This window comes from Mustela erminea, chromosome 13 (genome assembly GCF_009829155.1).
Source record: "Mustela erminea isolate mMusErm1 chromosome 13, mMusErm1.Pri, whole genome shotgun sequence".
In the NCBI taxonomy this organism is placed as follows: Eukaryota; Metazoa; Chordata; class Mammalia; order Carnivora; family Mustelidae; genus Mustela; species Mustela erminea.
The window spans coordinates 27,452,531-27,466,793 of NC_045626.1; the positions used below are offsets into that span (position 1 = coordinate 27,452,531).

At 42.6% G+C, this 14,263-nt stretch overlaps 1 protein-coding gene across 2 annotated transcripts in view; it reads left to right on the forward strand.

Annotated features, from left to right (window-relative positions):
* EPG5 (ectopic P-granules autophagy protein 5 homolog) overlaps positions 1-14,263 on the forward strand; it is a 105,851-nt gene that overhangs the window by 70,442 nt on the left and 21,146 nt on the right. For both annotated transcript variants that reach the window (XM_032309070.1, XM_032309071.1), the window contains 7 exons: positions 534-690; positions 3,261-3,455; positions 4,695-4,908; positions 6,934-7,082; positions 7,636-7,837; positions 8,628-8,700; positions 10,093-10,196. In XM_032309070.1, the coding sequence (XP_032164961.1) occupies positions 534-690; positions 3,261-3,455; positions 4,695-4,908; positions 6,934-7,082; positions 7,636-7,837; positions 8,628-8,700; positions 10,093-10,196 (1,094 nt within the window). The remainder of the gene's footprint in view (positions 1-533; positions 691-3,260; positions 3,456-4,694; positions 4,909-6,933; positions 7,083-7,635; positions 7,838-8,627; positions 8,701-10,092; positions 10,197-14,263) is intronic.

A 14,263-nucleotide genomic window follows, 5' to 3' on the forward strand; every position in this document is an offset into this window, starting at 1 on the left:
GATTTTATTTCTTTATTTATCAGAGAAAGAGCACAAGCAGGGGGAACAGCAGGCAGAGGGAGAAGCAGGCTCCCTGCTTAGCAAGGAACCTGATGGGACTCGATCCCCAGGACCCTGAGATCATGACCTGAGCTGAAGGCAGACATTTAACTGACTGAGCCACCCAGGTGTCCCCCTCATGGAATATTTTTAAAGTGACATTTGTATGAAGCTCTGAAGGACTCTTTAAGAATATTGCCCGAGGGGCGCCTGGGTGGCTCAGTGGGTTAAGCCTCTGCCTTTGGCTCAGGTCATGATCTCAGGGTCCTGGGATCGAGCCCCACATCGGGCTCTCTGCTTGGCGGGGGAGCCTGCTTCCCTTCCTCTCTCTGCCTGCCTCTCTGCCTGCTTGTGATCTCTGTCAAATAAATAAAATCTTTAAAAAAAAATAAAAAAGAGAGAATGTTGCCCGAGAAACGTAGGGTACCAGAGAGACACTTGTGAGTCTGGATTGTCCTCCTGTAGACCAGTGTCTCACCTACATTTTCCCGTAGGGCCTTAGTGAATGCCTACAAGTTGCAGCCTACCCCCGGGGTGCAGAAGGTTGGCATTAGCCTCTTCTTTACGGTTGTGGATTATGTCAGTGATGAAACTCAGCGTCATCCTCCCACAAGGCAGTTCTTTACATCATGCATTGAGATCTTGGGCCAGGTAAGGTCTCTGTGTTTCTAGCCGTATTCACGTACATTGTGTTCCTGTAGCGGCCTCATTGGTTACAGTCACGGTTGACTTCAGGCTTACCTCGCGGAGTCAGACTCTTTCGTAAGTCAGAAGCCCTTTGAACTGTTAACTTCTCAAGATGTGATTAAAATTGTTGGTATAGATTCTTGCTTCTCAAACAAGAGATACAAAGTTATTCATATTGGAAAGTCTCTGGGGAGACATCAGACTTTCATACACTTTTGGAATTGATAACCATAACATGATGAATCTCTTTATTGTTTATAAAACGCTCTCTAGTCCATCCTCACAGTGACTATGTGATCGATGCCATTCTCATTTTAGAGATGAGAAAACTGGTCTCCAGTAGATGAAATGACTTGTGTAAAGAATATAGAGGGTCAGTGCTGGGGCTGAGCCTGGATCCCAGGTCTTCTGCCAGAGCAGTCTGTGTTCGCTCCACCTCCCCCCTGCTGCCTCCTGGTTGCTATTCTCAGTCCCCGTTTATTTGTTTACTTATTTGACTTACTGTTAAATACATGGATATTTAAAAAGGCGAGAGCAATGTATCCATGCATATTTATGAAATATGTCCTTGAGGAAAGGAAAGCCACTTGATGGAAAATGTGTAAACAGTAACCAGGTACTCTCACCAAGTTGCAATGGAATGAGTACTTATTGGATACTTATAAGGAGGTGATGCAGAGCAGATATTAAGATAGACTTTTAAAGTTTTCTTCCTGACTTTAAAATTGATGTGTGCTTATCATAAGATATGCAGACAGTATAAAAAGTATAAAGAAGAAAAATTTCTCAGAATTCTAACCTCCTGAAGATACCTGTTACCTAACTAACATTCTGTTATAGTTTGTCTTGTATATGTCTGCATGTTAGTGTATGTGATGTACCTGTATAGAAATGGTACCACATTCCTGCATATAACTAAATAGATGGAGATAGACATATATACCCAGAAATGGGCAAGTGCTGTTTTGTAACCTGTTTTTCATTCAAGCACAGCTTTTAGATACTATTGTATGTTAATAAATACAGACTGATCTCATGGTGTTTAATACATGGTGTTCCCTGGTACCCCTACATTGTGATATGTTGAGCCCAAGCCCTCTGGCTGGCTATTCAGGTAGTCTGTTTTGCTGCAGTGAGCATGAGAGAAATATTCTTTTTTTAAAAAAATATTTTATTTATTTATTTGTCAGACAGAGATCACAAGCAGGCAGAGAAGCAGTCAGAGAGAGAGGAAGGGAAGCAGGCTCCTTGCTGAGCAGAGAGCCCGATGGATGTTGGGCTCGATCCCAGAACCGTGGGATCATGACCTGAGCCAATGGCAGAGGCTTTAACCCACTGAGCCACCCAGGCACCCCGCCTGAGATAAATATTCTTACATATCTCTGTGAACTGTTGGGACTGTTTTTTCTAGGATGATTTCCTAGAAGTATGGTCGCTATGTCAAAGGGACTAGTGTTTGATGCAGATTGTGACAGTGCCCTCCTGGGAAGTTTTTACCTGTCGCCACTGTCACAGTAGGGTTTGAATTTAGTGTTCTCCAAACTGTAACCAGTGTGAGGAAGGATTATTCTTTTTAAGTCTTTCTAATCTAATAGGGGAAGTGAACTTTGTTATTATTTTAAGTTACATTTTTTTAAGCACTTGTTCACTTGCATGATTTTCCATATGTGTATTGGCCATTTAATTATTTTTTGTGATTTTCTGGTTATTGTCCTTTGCATGTTTTCTGTTGTAGAATTTCTGTTTTTGCTTGCTTTGAAAGAGCTCCTCTATCACTCTAGTATCTGCAGTGTGTTCTGAATTGGTTTTTCTACTTTGTCATTTTCCTTTAATTTTATCATCCTTTTTGCCTTATGGAGGTTAAAATTTTTATATATTCAGATCTCTCAGTCTTGCTTTTTATTATTTCTGCCTATGATCCAGCTTATCAAAGCCTTTTTTTAAACATCTTAATTTTATTTTTATTTTCATGTTCCAAGATTCATTGTTTATGTACCACACCCAGTATACTTGACCCTGAAATTATTTAAAAACTTATATCCATTACTTAAAATAGTAGAACCAAGTTAAAACAAGGTGAAGTTATCTTGATTATTAAAGTTAGCTTTAATTATTAAAGTTAGCTTTTTAAAAGTATTAAAAGCACGTCTCAATAAAACCTGTAACATAGAGGTTTTGTTTTCTTGACAAAATGCAGAGTCACTTGGGGTGCTTAGTAATCATGGTAGATACCTTGCAAATTTCTGGATTCAAATTATCCTAATATTATCCTAATATTTTAATCTTTTAAAAATTCTCTATGGCTTATCCAAATCAAGTTCACGGATAATCTAGAATTCTTAATATCAGCATCACTGGAAGTGTTAGGTTATCTGTGTTGATTTTAGATTTTTTTGATTGTTTCACATTTTCATTTAGAAAAAGTTCTGTTTGCCTTTTATATTAGCCCTTAAAGCTTGGTTGCTTAAATAAAAATTTGGAGGGGGGCAGCAGTGCAGAATCTGATGACATTTTCCCTTTCTGTTTCTTTCAAGGTGTTTATCAGTGGCACTAGGTCAGAATGCAGGAAAGTACTGGAGAGCATTCTGAAGAACAGAAGGCTGTGCTCTCTGCTCTCTCCTTTCTTCACTCCCAACGCTGCGCCCACAGAGTTCATTCAGCTCTATGAGAAAGTGGTGAAGTTTCTAAGTGAGGACAACAGTGATATGATTTTCATGCTGCTGACCAAGGTGAGTTGTGATTCCGTCCTGATGCTACCATGGAAATGTAGGCTCTAGTGTTATTTCCCACTCCATAGAAATGAAGGGCCCCCTTGGAGTTCCTTTTCCTGGTAGACCCTTTCCACATTTTGTATCATCTTCAAGCAGCCTCATCCCCATCTTGTGGGGGCAGTGGCTGTGTTGTATAGGGCAGTCTCACTCCACGTGGTGGAAAAAGGACTTCACTCCCAAGCCCTCTTTAGAAACAGTACAGCCTTGAAATATTCATAATAGTAATTTAGTGCATCCTTCTTTTGAATATATCCTGAATTTATGCTGGAAATGTGTTTGATAAATGAGATGTCATATATCAAAGTCTCTCATATTTGGAATAAGCCAATATGCCTTTGTCCTCATTCCAAGTAAAATACTAACCCAGGCCCAGGCGATGAATTTACTTAACCACTTGAGAATTGCAGAGCCTTAGTGATTGTGCCTTCAATTGTATTTCTCTGACATCTATAAATCATAAAACCTAGGTGTTTTTTAGGGCCCAGAGACTGCTCTCAGTCAGTAATGGGGAGAAGATGTTATTTTATAGTTGGAAATTCTGGGAGGTGATCGATAACACCCTGAAGTTTTATTAACTGAGATAGATTACTGCCGCAGACTCAGAAATGTGATTTTATCAGGTGGAGACAGACCCATAAAGTGGCTGCTTATTTCTGCCCCTGTGACCGATGGGGCAGGACTACAGAGTTCTGATCCTTGCCTTGCAGGGAAAACTTAACCAAACATTCTTACATTGCAAAAAAGCATGCGGAGCTGAGAATATCCTGCCCCTGAAATCCCAGAGGGTCCGTGGAGGTGGCAGCTTACTGACACCTGTAATTATTGACCTGCGTAGACTCCTTTAAGTACTTGTATATACCTTTTAGTTTCAGTCTTTTTTTTTTTTTTTAAGCGATTTTATTTATTTATTTGACAGACAGAGATCACAAGTAGGCAGAGAGAGAGAGGGGGAAGCAGTCTCTCTGCTGAGCAGAGAGCCCAATGTGGGGCTCGATCCCAGGACCCTGAAATCATGACCTGAGCTGAAGGCAGAGGCTTAACCCACCGAGTCACCCAGGTGCCCCTAGTTTCAGTCTTTATACAAAGCTAAATGTTAGGTGATGTTTGACTCTTAAACTAAATTTGCACATAGTTTTCTCTACTTTGGTTAATTTTCTGGTGTCAGTAAAACTGCTTCTTGTTTCTTTTTCTTTTTAGTTCGATCTTAAGCAATGGTTAAACGCCACTAAACCTCCTCTGTCTGATCGTACCAGGCTTCTGGAGTCCATTCATTTGGCACTTACTGCCTGGGGCCTTGAACCAGATGAAGATATTTTGATGCCATTTAATCTTTTCTGTAAGCACTGGACTTACCTTCTTCTCTACCAGTTCCCTGACCAGTACAGTGACATTCTCAGGCTGCTGATGCAAAGTAAGTGTCTTATAATTGTACTGATTAGATTGCAGTGAATATTTAATATGACATTTACCATTCTACAGTTGTCATCCAAAAATGTAAAAATAAGACAGGTATGTGGAAATTTAGAATCACTCATTTTTACCTAAAATGCTTGACGAACAGTGCCCGAAAGGGTGCTGCTGTCTGTAGAAGAGGTCAGCTATTGTCCTAAATGTTCAGATGGTCCCTGGTCCACAGTCATGCACCCACCTCTTTCCCTTGACTTTGGAGCTGTCCTGAGCTGGGCTGGGGTAGGAGCTGGCCTGCTTACTCTGCCAGCTACAGATTTGGTAAGAGAAGGAAATTGCTCCTTTGCAGTATGTTTGCTGTGCCAGGTGGTTTCTCTGTAAATCCAAATAGTGGATAAAGTTTATTTTTTCCTCCCCCTTAATTTTTTGACTCTTTTTTTTTTTTTTGCAAGTGTACTTTATCTGTATGTAATAGTAGCCTGTATTTATATTCACCAAGGGAAAGAGCAGTGTTCAATTTTCTATATCCCGCTATTTATTTTTCCCCCCTTACCCTGCAATTTTCCACTGGGGTACTGGAGATTAGAAGAGGAGTGAAAGGTTGTTAGCTTTTTTGTTTTGGGAATTTCACTAGGCAGGAATTTTATTGAAATTTGAAGAATGCCATAGCATTTACTTTTTTTTATGTGAACTTGGTACAGTTTATAGATGTAATGGAAAACTAAGTTTTGCTTTATGCCATGTTTTTGTGTTACTCAATAGAAACCATTTAGTGAATAAGTTAATGATTTTATATGTTGAACTACCTGAAGAATACTGAAATGGGTGCTTTCGTTTTCAGAGCACTTCAAGCTTTCATTGTTTTTGTGGAGGCAAGTTGCAGGGTGGGTGGAGAGTGTGGTCGGGAGATGTATTTGTACAATTCTGACGCATGCTGACATAACTAATTTTTGCTCTTAAATCTTCAGAATTTGATCAGGTATATATCATGGTTTTTTTCCCTGAAGCCTTTTTAAGAGGTTGTAAGCAGTGTGTATAGGCAGCCACTGACTTGCGTTTAACAGCAAATTTATACTTACCAGGAAAGTAATTCAGTTAAAGGCTTACGAATAACAGTACAATCACTGGCTGATTCCATGACCTCTAGCCTCCTGGTTTCCCTTCCCTCCCTGGCCGCCATGTTGGTGTTCTTGGGGCTCTGTCCCTTTGCTTGTCTCTTCTCTTCATTCTTCATGGACTAGCCTCTTGTTTTCCCGGCTTCGCTTCCGTGTTCTGGGCGTGCACGACTCCCCTACCTATAACTCGATTCCAGGGCTGTGTGCTCTGTGAGAGCTGGACCGCAGTAGCCCTTCAGCACACTCTTCGCTGTTCTTAGACATCTCCCACTCGGCAGACTGCAGCTGCCTCATCCAGTCTCCCCTCAGATCTCGTCCTTCCAGCCTCTGTTATCCTGTGTGATCATGCGAGCTCTGGGTGGAAAGGGCTGGAGGAGGTATTAGTGGAGGCCTCTGGGATGTGTGATTGACCAGGAGCAGAGGACTGGCGGTAGTGTCTGCTTAGCACGCTGGCTCTGTGTTGCTTTAGGTTTTGCCCCTCGTGCGAGTGGAGTTTCAGGGGCAGGCATGGGAAGAGAGCCTAGACTCTGCACTTGAATTCTGCAGTCAAGTCTCCCTTGTCCTGTTACTGCTGTTTCTTTCACAGCTTCAGCCAGGAAAGGTACCTTGACTGGCCCGCAGTCAGGGGCTGGTAGGTGGGATTCCCACTCATCCCCCTGGATTCCAGCCCAGATGACTCTGGCTGTGCACTCCAGCACGGTTACTAGGAACCAGGAAGGTCAAGTGTCCAGGTGGACAGTCCTTTTCATAGGTTCTCTTGACTGCAGTCTCTTCACCCTAGGTCTTTGTGAATTTGTTTTGGATTTTTATTTAATTTTCATTCCTTTGTAAAGTACACATGTTATTTGATTCAAGTTGAAAAAATTAGTTTGTGAAGGATGCTAACCTGCTGTCTTCTGTCCCTGCCCCAAAAGGCTCTGCGGAGCAGCTGCTGAGCCCCGAGTGTTGGAAAGCCACTCTGAGAGCCCTGGGATGCTGTGCCCCAAACTGCCAGCAGGGGGAAGCCTCTGCAGAGAGCTCGGTGCTTCAAAGCTCTCCGGATGTTCTCTTGTCTGACAAGCAGGTGTGTAGCATTTGGTGTCTGAAGTTTATATCTCTGCATTCCTTTTCTCTTTCCTTTGATCTCTGTTTTTTAAACAGTTGGAACACATTCGCAATTTTTATCTAAAAAGCTGCAGTTCCGTGCATTACCTTTAAGAGCCCTGTGTTTTTGTCAGTCGCTTGCTTCCTCTCATGCACCCCTTGCCTTTCTGTCACCCCTCAGAGCCTGTCTTGCTCATCCGTTCAAGAGCAGCCCAGACCCACCCTCTGGGTGTACCTGTCCTCCCCAGCTTACCCACCCGATACTTAGCCCCATGCCCCTGGCTCCTTCGGTCAGGTTTTCATGCAGCGTCCCACAGAGCCCTCGGTTTCATCCACATTATATGGTCCACCTGACAGTGTATTGGGAAGAATGGTTCCTGTGCTCTAGAAAGAGTTTGAAATCTGCTGATTTACTTTTCCTATGCAAACAACTTCACAGCTCTGTTACAAAGTCCGAGCCCTCCATCACAGTCTAGTACTCTGCTGAAAGTAGACCTTCAGTAAGGACTCTTTGACCTGTCATTCTCTTCCAGGTAACGGAGACTATACAGTGGCTTTCAAATTTTTTTTATAAGCTTCGGTTATCCACCCTGGACTTTAAAAGCTTTGGTTTGTTCTCAAAATGGAGTCCTTACATGGCTGATATGAAGACGCTGTTGGGCTATCTTGTAAAACGGCTTCTTGACTGCGAAATGGCCTGCCTGGCTCAGGACCCATATGCCAGCAGCAAAACAGGTAATATGTCTTTATGCCCCACGGAGCGAGATGCTCTGACCTTCCATTATAAGAGACTTGATTAGACACATAAAGAGATTTAAATCTTAGCAATAAAACTAGATTATTTGAGTGTCATGAAGAAGAAATAGGAAATATATAGCATAGGTGTGACCCCTTCTAAGTGTCATACCTATTTTCACTCGCACACTGTGTGCTTGCTGCAGCTTGTCTCTGCCCCTCCTTCATAGGGAGATAGGTTTCAGTTTTCACGGAGATAGGTTTCAGTTTCTGGCTCTTTCTTCCTGTTGTTCTCATTGGGAAAAGGGCTCTGAATATTTAAACATTTATCTTTTAAAAAAATGTACGGTGTAAGATTATGACATGACACTGTGTTGTAATAAAAATTCTTCGAGGGGCGCCTGGGTGGCTCAGTCAGTTAGGCATCTGCCTTCGGCTCTGGTCATGATTCCGGGGTCCTGAGATCGAGTTCTGCATTGGGCACCCTGCTCAGCGGGGAGCCTGCTTCTCCCTCTCCTGCTTCCCCTGCTTTTGTTCCCTCTCTAGCTGTCTCTCTCTCTGTCTGTCAAGTAAATAAATAAATAAATAATCTTAAAAAAAAAAAAAAATCTTCAAGAAATTCCATTGCAGCAAATGAAAACACAAACTTACTTAGTTACATGAAATGTGTTGTTTATCAATATAGGTCTGTGAGTATACAGATCATAAGTAGATGTTTTTTAGCATTATTAATGATATTGATAAAGGATGAGCTTGTTTAATGTCTCTAAAAATTTTGCTTTCTTTTTAGTGCTGCAGTCCCTACATTCAGTTATCATCCAGCTTTTTAAGCCGTGGATCTTGGTTTTAGAGGACAATGAAAGGTAAATCATTTTTCAGATATTCCTTTTAAATTTACAGAGTTAAAGTTCTGATGGTATTTGGCAAAAGGGATGCATTCATGGATTTCATTTTTTTATGTAGGGCCATATTAAATTTAGAAAATTCTTCCTTAAGAGGAAACTTAAGACATTTTCTGCTTCTGGAATTATTAGTCCGGTTGATCAGATCTGTTACCTTGGAAGCAAAATAGATACTCATTTCCAGTTTTCTACAAAAAGATCTTGAATAAATTTTGGTGCTTAATTTCAGAAAAACAGATGTTAATCTCCTGAATTAGATTTTGATAATATACTACTGTAAAATATGAGACTAACTGGATTTTACCCAGTACCTCAGTTATTTATTTTTGGGGACTAAATTGGCTTTTGAATTACTGGGAGGAATGAGCCTCTTTCACATGAGCTCAGTGATTAAATGAAAACATGATGTTATGAGGATTTAAAAGAGAGGTAGAGAACTATTTGCATGTGGGGAGTTACCTTCTTCGTCTTTTTTCCCCTAAAAGCATGCAAAGAAAGCTAGGTGAACTTGTCAGGAGATTGTTAAAATTACAGCAGTGCTAGATATCACAGTATTTAAGGTGTTCTCACAAATATCAATCTGTTGCTGAGACTCAGAAAATATGAGTGGCTTGTTCTTAGTTCCACCAGTGGTTGAGGGCCAGAACCGGGAACAGAGCTCAGGGCACCTGACGTCTCTGTCAAGATCTTTGTATTAACCCATGTTGCTCCAAGAGCTCGTTGAGGAAAATAGAAAAGTTTCTGGATCTTTGCTTTTGCTAGCGGACTGTCCTTAATCTGCAAGCTTTAGGATTCCACACTGGCTCCCAGACTGCTGGCAGTAAGGCAGAATGTGCTGTTTATTTTCAGGAAGAATTAATAGGATTTCTTTTGCTATTGAGGTTTCTGGACCCAATTCAGAAACTAAAATGATCATATTAAGAGTTTTTTTCTTTGGTTATCTCCTGTCCATTTGTGGCCATCTTCCTGTTACATGGATTTTTTTTTTTCTTTTTTTCCATGTTTTAGGTAGACAGAATTGTTGAGGCAACTTAGCGGCACATGCCTGAGGCATTTGAAATGTAACCGAGATACACAAGTGTGTAAATTGGGTATAGAAGGGTGTTAATCTATGTAGACAACACCGTTCTGGAACTTAATTGCTTTGGAATAAAGGTTTAGAAGGAAATTAAATAAAATTGTGTGGTTTATATTATGAGCTACAATTCACAGCAGTTCAAGTGGTCTGAGTGTGTCTTGGGGCTCCATAATATACAGTGTTCTGTAGGACTGAGGCAGTTCCTAGACCCTGGGATTCAGAGTGATTTAATCATGGTGCTTTCCTTTCTAAGCCTGTGCTTCTTTTATTGAAAGCAGCCAACGACATTACCCCTGGCTGGAGAGTGACGCTGTGGTGGCCTTGAGCATCGTGCACTTGTTCACTGACTGTATCAACTCCTTGCACGAGAGTTTTAAAGGTAGGAAGATGTTTTATTGTGTCTCTGCTTAGTTATCACTTTTCCCTAAATCATTTGGTTTTTCTTTTGCCTCTACTTTTCCTACTTTGTTTAATTTTGTTTTAGTTGGGAAGCAGTCTTCTTTGATCAGAGAAGGTCAGTGTGACATTTGTAACCTCTTACTGTTTGTAAGGTAGCTCTGGGCTGCATCAGCCTTGGACCGTGGGCAGCCGTTCTCTTCGCATACCCTCTGCCCTCATGCTGAGCCTCATTCTGCCTTCTGTAACTCTAACTTCTTTTTCGTTTTTTTCTTTCTGTGCTTCATTTTGGGTGAATTCTTGAGGACTCCTCTGCAGTTTATTCAATCCCTCCAGCGGTGTCTAACCTGCTTTAAAAACAAATACAGAGGCACCTGGGTGGCTCAGTGGGTTAAGCCTCTGTCTTTGGCTCAGGTCATGATCTCAGGGTCCTGGGATCGAGCTCTACATTGGGCTCTCTGCTCAGCGGGGAACCTGTTTCCCCCCTCTCTGCCTGCCTTTCTGCCTACTTGTAAGATCTCTCTCTCTCCCTCTGTCGAATGGATAAATAAAATATTTTTAAAAATATACAAAAACAAAAACAAACAACTGAATTTTTAATTTTGATCTCTAGAAGTCATGTTTGTTTGTTTTTCAAACCTATCCTGCTCCTTTTTTTTTTTTTTAAAGATTTTATTTATTTACTTGACAAAGATCACAAGTAGGCAGAGAGAGAGAGAGAGAGAGAGAGAGAGAGAGAGAGAAGCAGGCTCACCGCCGAGCAGGGCTCGATCCCAGGACCCTGACATCATGACCTGAGCTGAAGGCAGAGGCTTAACCCATGGAGCCACCTAGGCTCCCCTCTCCTGCACCTTTTTAAATTTAATTTTATTTATTTGATGGACAGAGTTCACAAGTAGGCAGAGAGGCAGGCAGAGAGAGAGAGAAGGAAGCAGGCTCCCCGCTGAGCAGAGAGCCCGATGCGGGGCTCAATCCCAGGACCCTGACATCATGACCTGAGCCAAAGGCAGAGGCTTTAACCCACTGAGCACCCAGGCACCCCTCCTGCTCCTTTTTCATAGCATCTTATATAACTTTTGTTTACAATTCTAATTTGTATTTCTTTGAAATCTTTAAACATACTTTCCTTTATGATCTGTGTGCAGTAATAATGATCTCAAGCTCCTGTTGGGGATGGCTTATGCTGCAGTTAGGTGTTCCTTCAGACTCAAACTGGGAGGCTTGTTTCCTCATGGATTTAAAGTTTTGTATTGTGAGCACACATTTAGAGAGAATCTCTCTGTGGGCATTCTGTCGAGACCAGGCTAAGGGTGTGTCCTGCAGAGGGGACCTGCATTTGTGGCCCTTCCTTTGTGGTCTCTCACGGTCGTGTTGTAAACAGACCCCAGACTCACTTGTAGTCGGCCTCAGTGATGATAGTCAGCTTGTCCCCCACCTCGACTCTGAGTTAAGGGGTGAAAGCAGAGAAGGTCCCTTTCTTTTATTTATCTGCTCTTTCACGGAGGGCAGTGTCCCTGGGCGACTCTTCGTGCTGTTAGAACCCCACGGAAGCACAGTCCACGGGAAGCCGAGTCTTCGATGTCTGTTCAGTACCCGGGTTTCCTGGTCTCTCTTTGCTTCTGGTCCCTGCTTCTGGCCCTGTTTTCTTCCACTGAGCGTACCCAGCTGTGTGATCTCAGAGGTGTTTTATTTTATCTAGAATACCTACATGTTTTGTATTGGGAGCTTCATAAAGACATTTGTCCACACCCTCCTCCAAGATTCTTGCAACTGCCCTGTTTTTTCTGTCTCCACTTTCTGTTCCTGGCTGTTGACTAGATTAATTGTCATGAAATGTGTTTATATCCTATATATTCCTATTTCCAAACTTTTTTAAGTGTCATGTTTCACGCCAGCATTCCGATGTGTCTGGCCCAGTGTAAGCATTCTGTGATGGTTTCTTCATGGAAGCCTTCCACTCCAGCCATCCTGCTTGAAGCACTGTTTCGCAAATGTCCTTGGCCTCCCCTCGCTGCCCTTGTTCCTCCTGATTCCACTACCACATGAAGCCTCAGGGCCTTTATGTTCTTCTGCACGTGCGTTTATGTGCATGTGTTTCTCTCCTGCCTCTGAATCTTCATAGCACAGCTCTGCGGTTTGAGTCCTTGTGGGTTTGACACTGTGATGGAACCACAGTTCCAGAGACCTGTTTGGGACGGTAGCTGTGCAGATCAGAGGGAGAGGGGTGGGAGTGGGCAAGGAGCGCGCTCCGACCCCCATCCAGGTGTGACTCCTGTGAGAGGCGAGTGGGAAGGAAGGGCAGCAGATGGGGCTCCGTCCAAGGGGCGAACAGCAGCCGCGAGTGCCAGGCAGAGATGCCGCACCGACCGTTCCCACGCTAGGCAGAAGTGGCCAGCTCTGTGCCCAGCTGTGGGCTCCCCATAGGCACTGCAGTGTGTTCTGAAGGACCCCTGGCCTGCTGGGCACCTCCTGACTAGTGTGCCTCTGTGGCTGCCCCATGTCTGCGTGGCACGTAGTCACCGACCTAACAACGTGGCATTCGGTCCTGAAAAACAACTAACGTGCGTGTATAGAACAGATTTAGGTTTACAGTAAAATTGAGCAGAAAGTACATGGAGTGCCCATATTACCTGTCCCCCCGCCAAACACACTTAACCCCCCCGCTTCCTGTCAGTGTCCACCACCAGAGCGGTGTGCTTGCTGCACCCAGTGGGCCTACACGGACACCTCATGTCACCCAAAGCTCATAGTCTACGTTACTGTTCACTCCTGGTGTTGTACATTCTGTGGACTTTGACAGCTGTGTAATGCACATATCTGCCATTATGGTATCCTGCGGGGTAGTTTCATGCCCCCAACGATCTTCTCTGTTCTGCCTACTCGCCCCTCTCTCCCCACTAATTCTAGGTGAGCACTGAATTTTTTTTCTTGTCTCCATAGTTTCAGATTTTCTTGAATGTCAAATACTTGGAATCATATATATTGTAGCTTTTTCATACTGGCTTCTTTCACTTATTAATATGCATTTAAGTTCCTCCAAGTCTTTTTATGGTTTGATAGCTCGTTCCTTTTAGTGCTGAACAATGGTCCATTGTCTAGATGTACCTCATCTAGTATTTTTTTGAGAGAGAGAGAAAGCACATGGGAAAGTGGGAGGAGGGAACAGGAGGGTTCATGGCTAACATCAGGAATTGGTAGCTGAGTTCAAGGTGAGGAAACAAAACTATGCAAAGCAGGAAGAAGTATTGTAGCCTTTTACTGAGATCTTCTGATTTAGCTCTCTCCTTTTATTCATGAGAAAATGAAGAATCAAAAAGAAAAATGAATTTATCTGATCTCATAGAACTTATGTGTGTCTAGGCTAAGTCTTGTCCTAAGAGACATCTGCCTTTTAGACACCTACCTGCATATCTATATTTGGATTTAAACAAAACCATCTTTTATTCATATTTAAATAAATGCTACCCTTACCTTGTCTTAAAAGGTTAAAAACATGTTACTGTTTCATGCTGTAGTATAAGTAAGGGCTGTGAATCAAGGGCACAGGGATGTTGGAAATGGTAAATGAATTGGTACCATGGGTTGATGATCCTTGGTCATTTCTCAAAAGCCACTACTAAGAACCACCATCAGGTTTCTGTTGTTGTGGGAGGCTGGCTCTCTCTTCTTTGACTACATTCATTCCCATGTGTAGAACCAGAACAGCTGAAAAGTTTTGTTTTAGATTACATTGGCATTCACTCTGGGGGGCACTGAGATAGTTAATACTTGTGGCGATAATCCCGAGTGATCCATGTCGTAGAGGAGTGTCACTGTAGAATAACTTAGCTGATTGACAGTTGATCGTCTGGTTGTACTGCACTATGGGTCATATTTTAGTCACGTGCAACATTTTGTTTTGAGCGATATTGGAATCCTCCAAGGGGCCGAATGAATAAGCCTCCATGCTGGGGAATGTGTATTTGCTGAGGGCAACGGCCTGGAGGGACGCCTGGGGTGGTTTGGGTTGTGCAAGTGTGTTGGAGTTAAAAAGCCATATAGCTAGAAGTT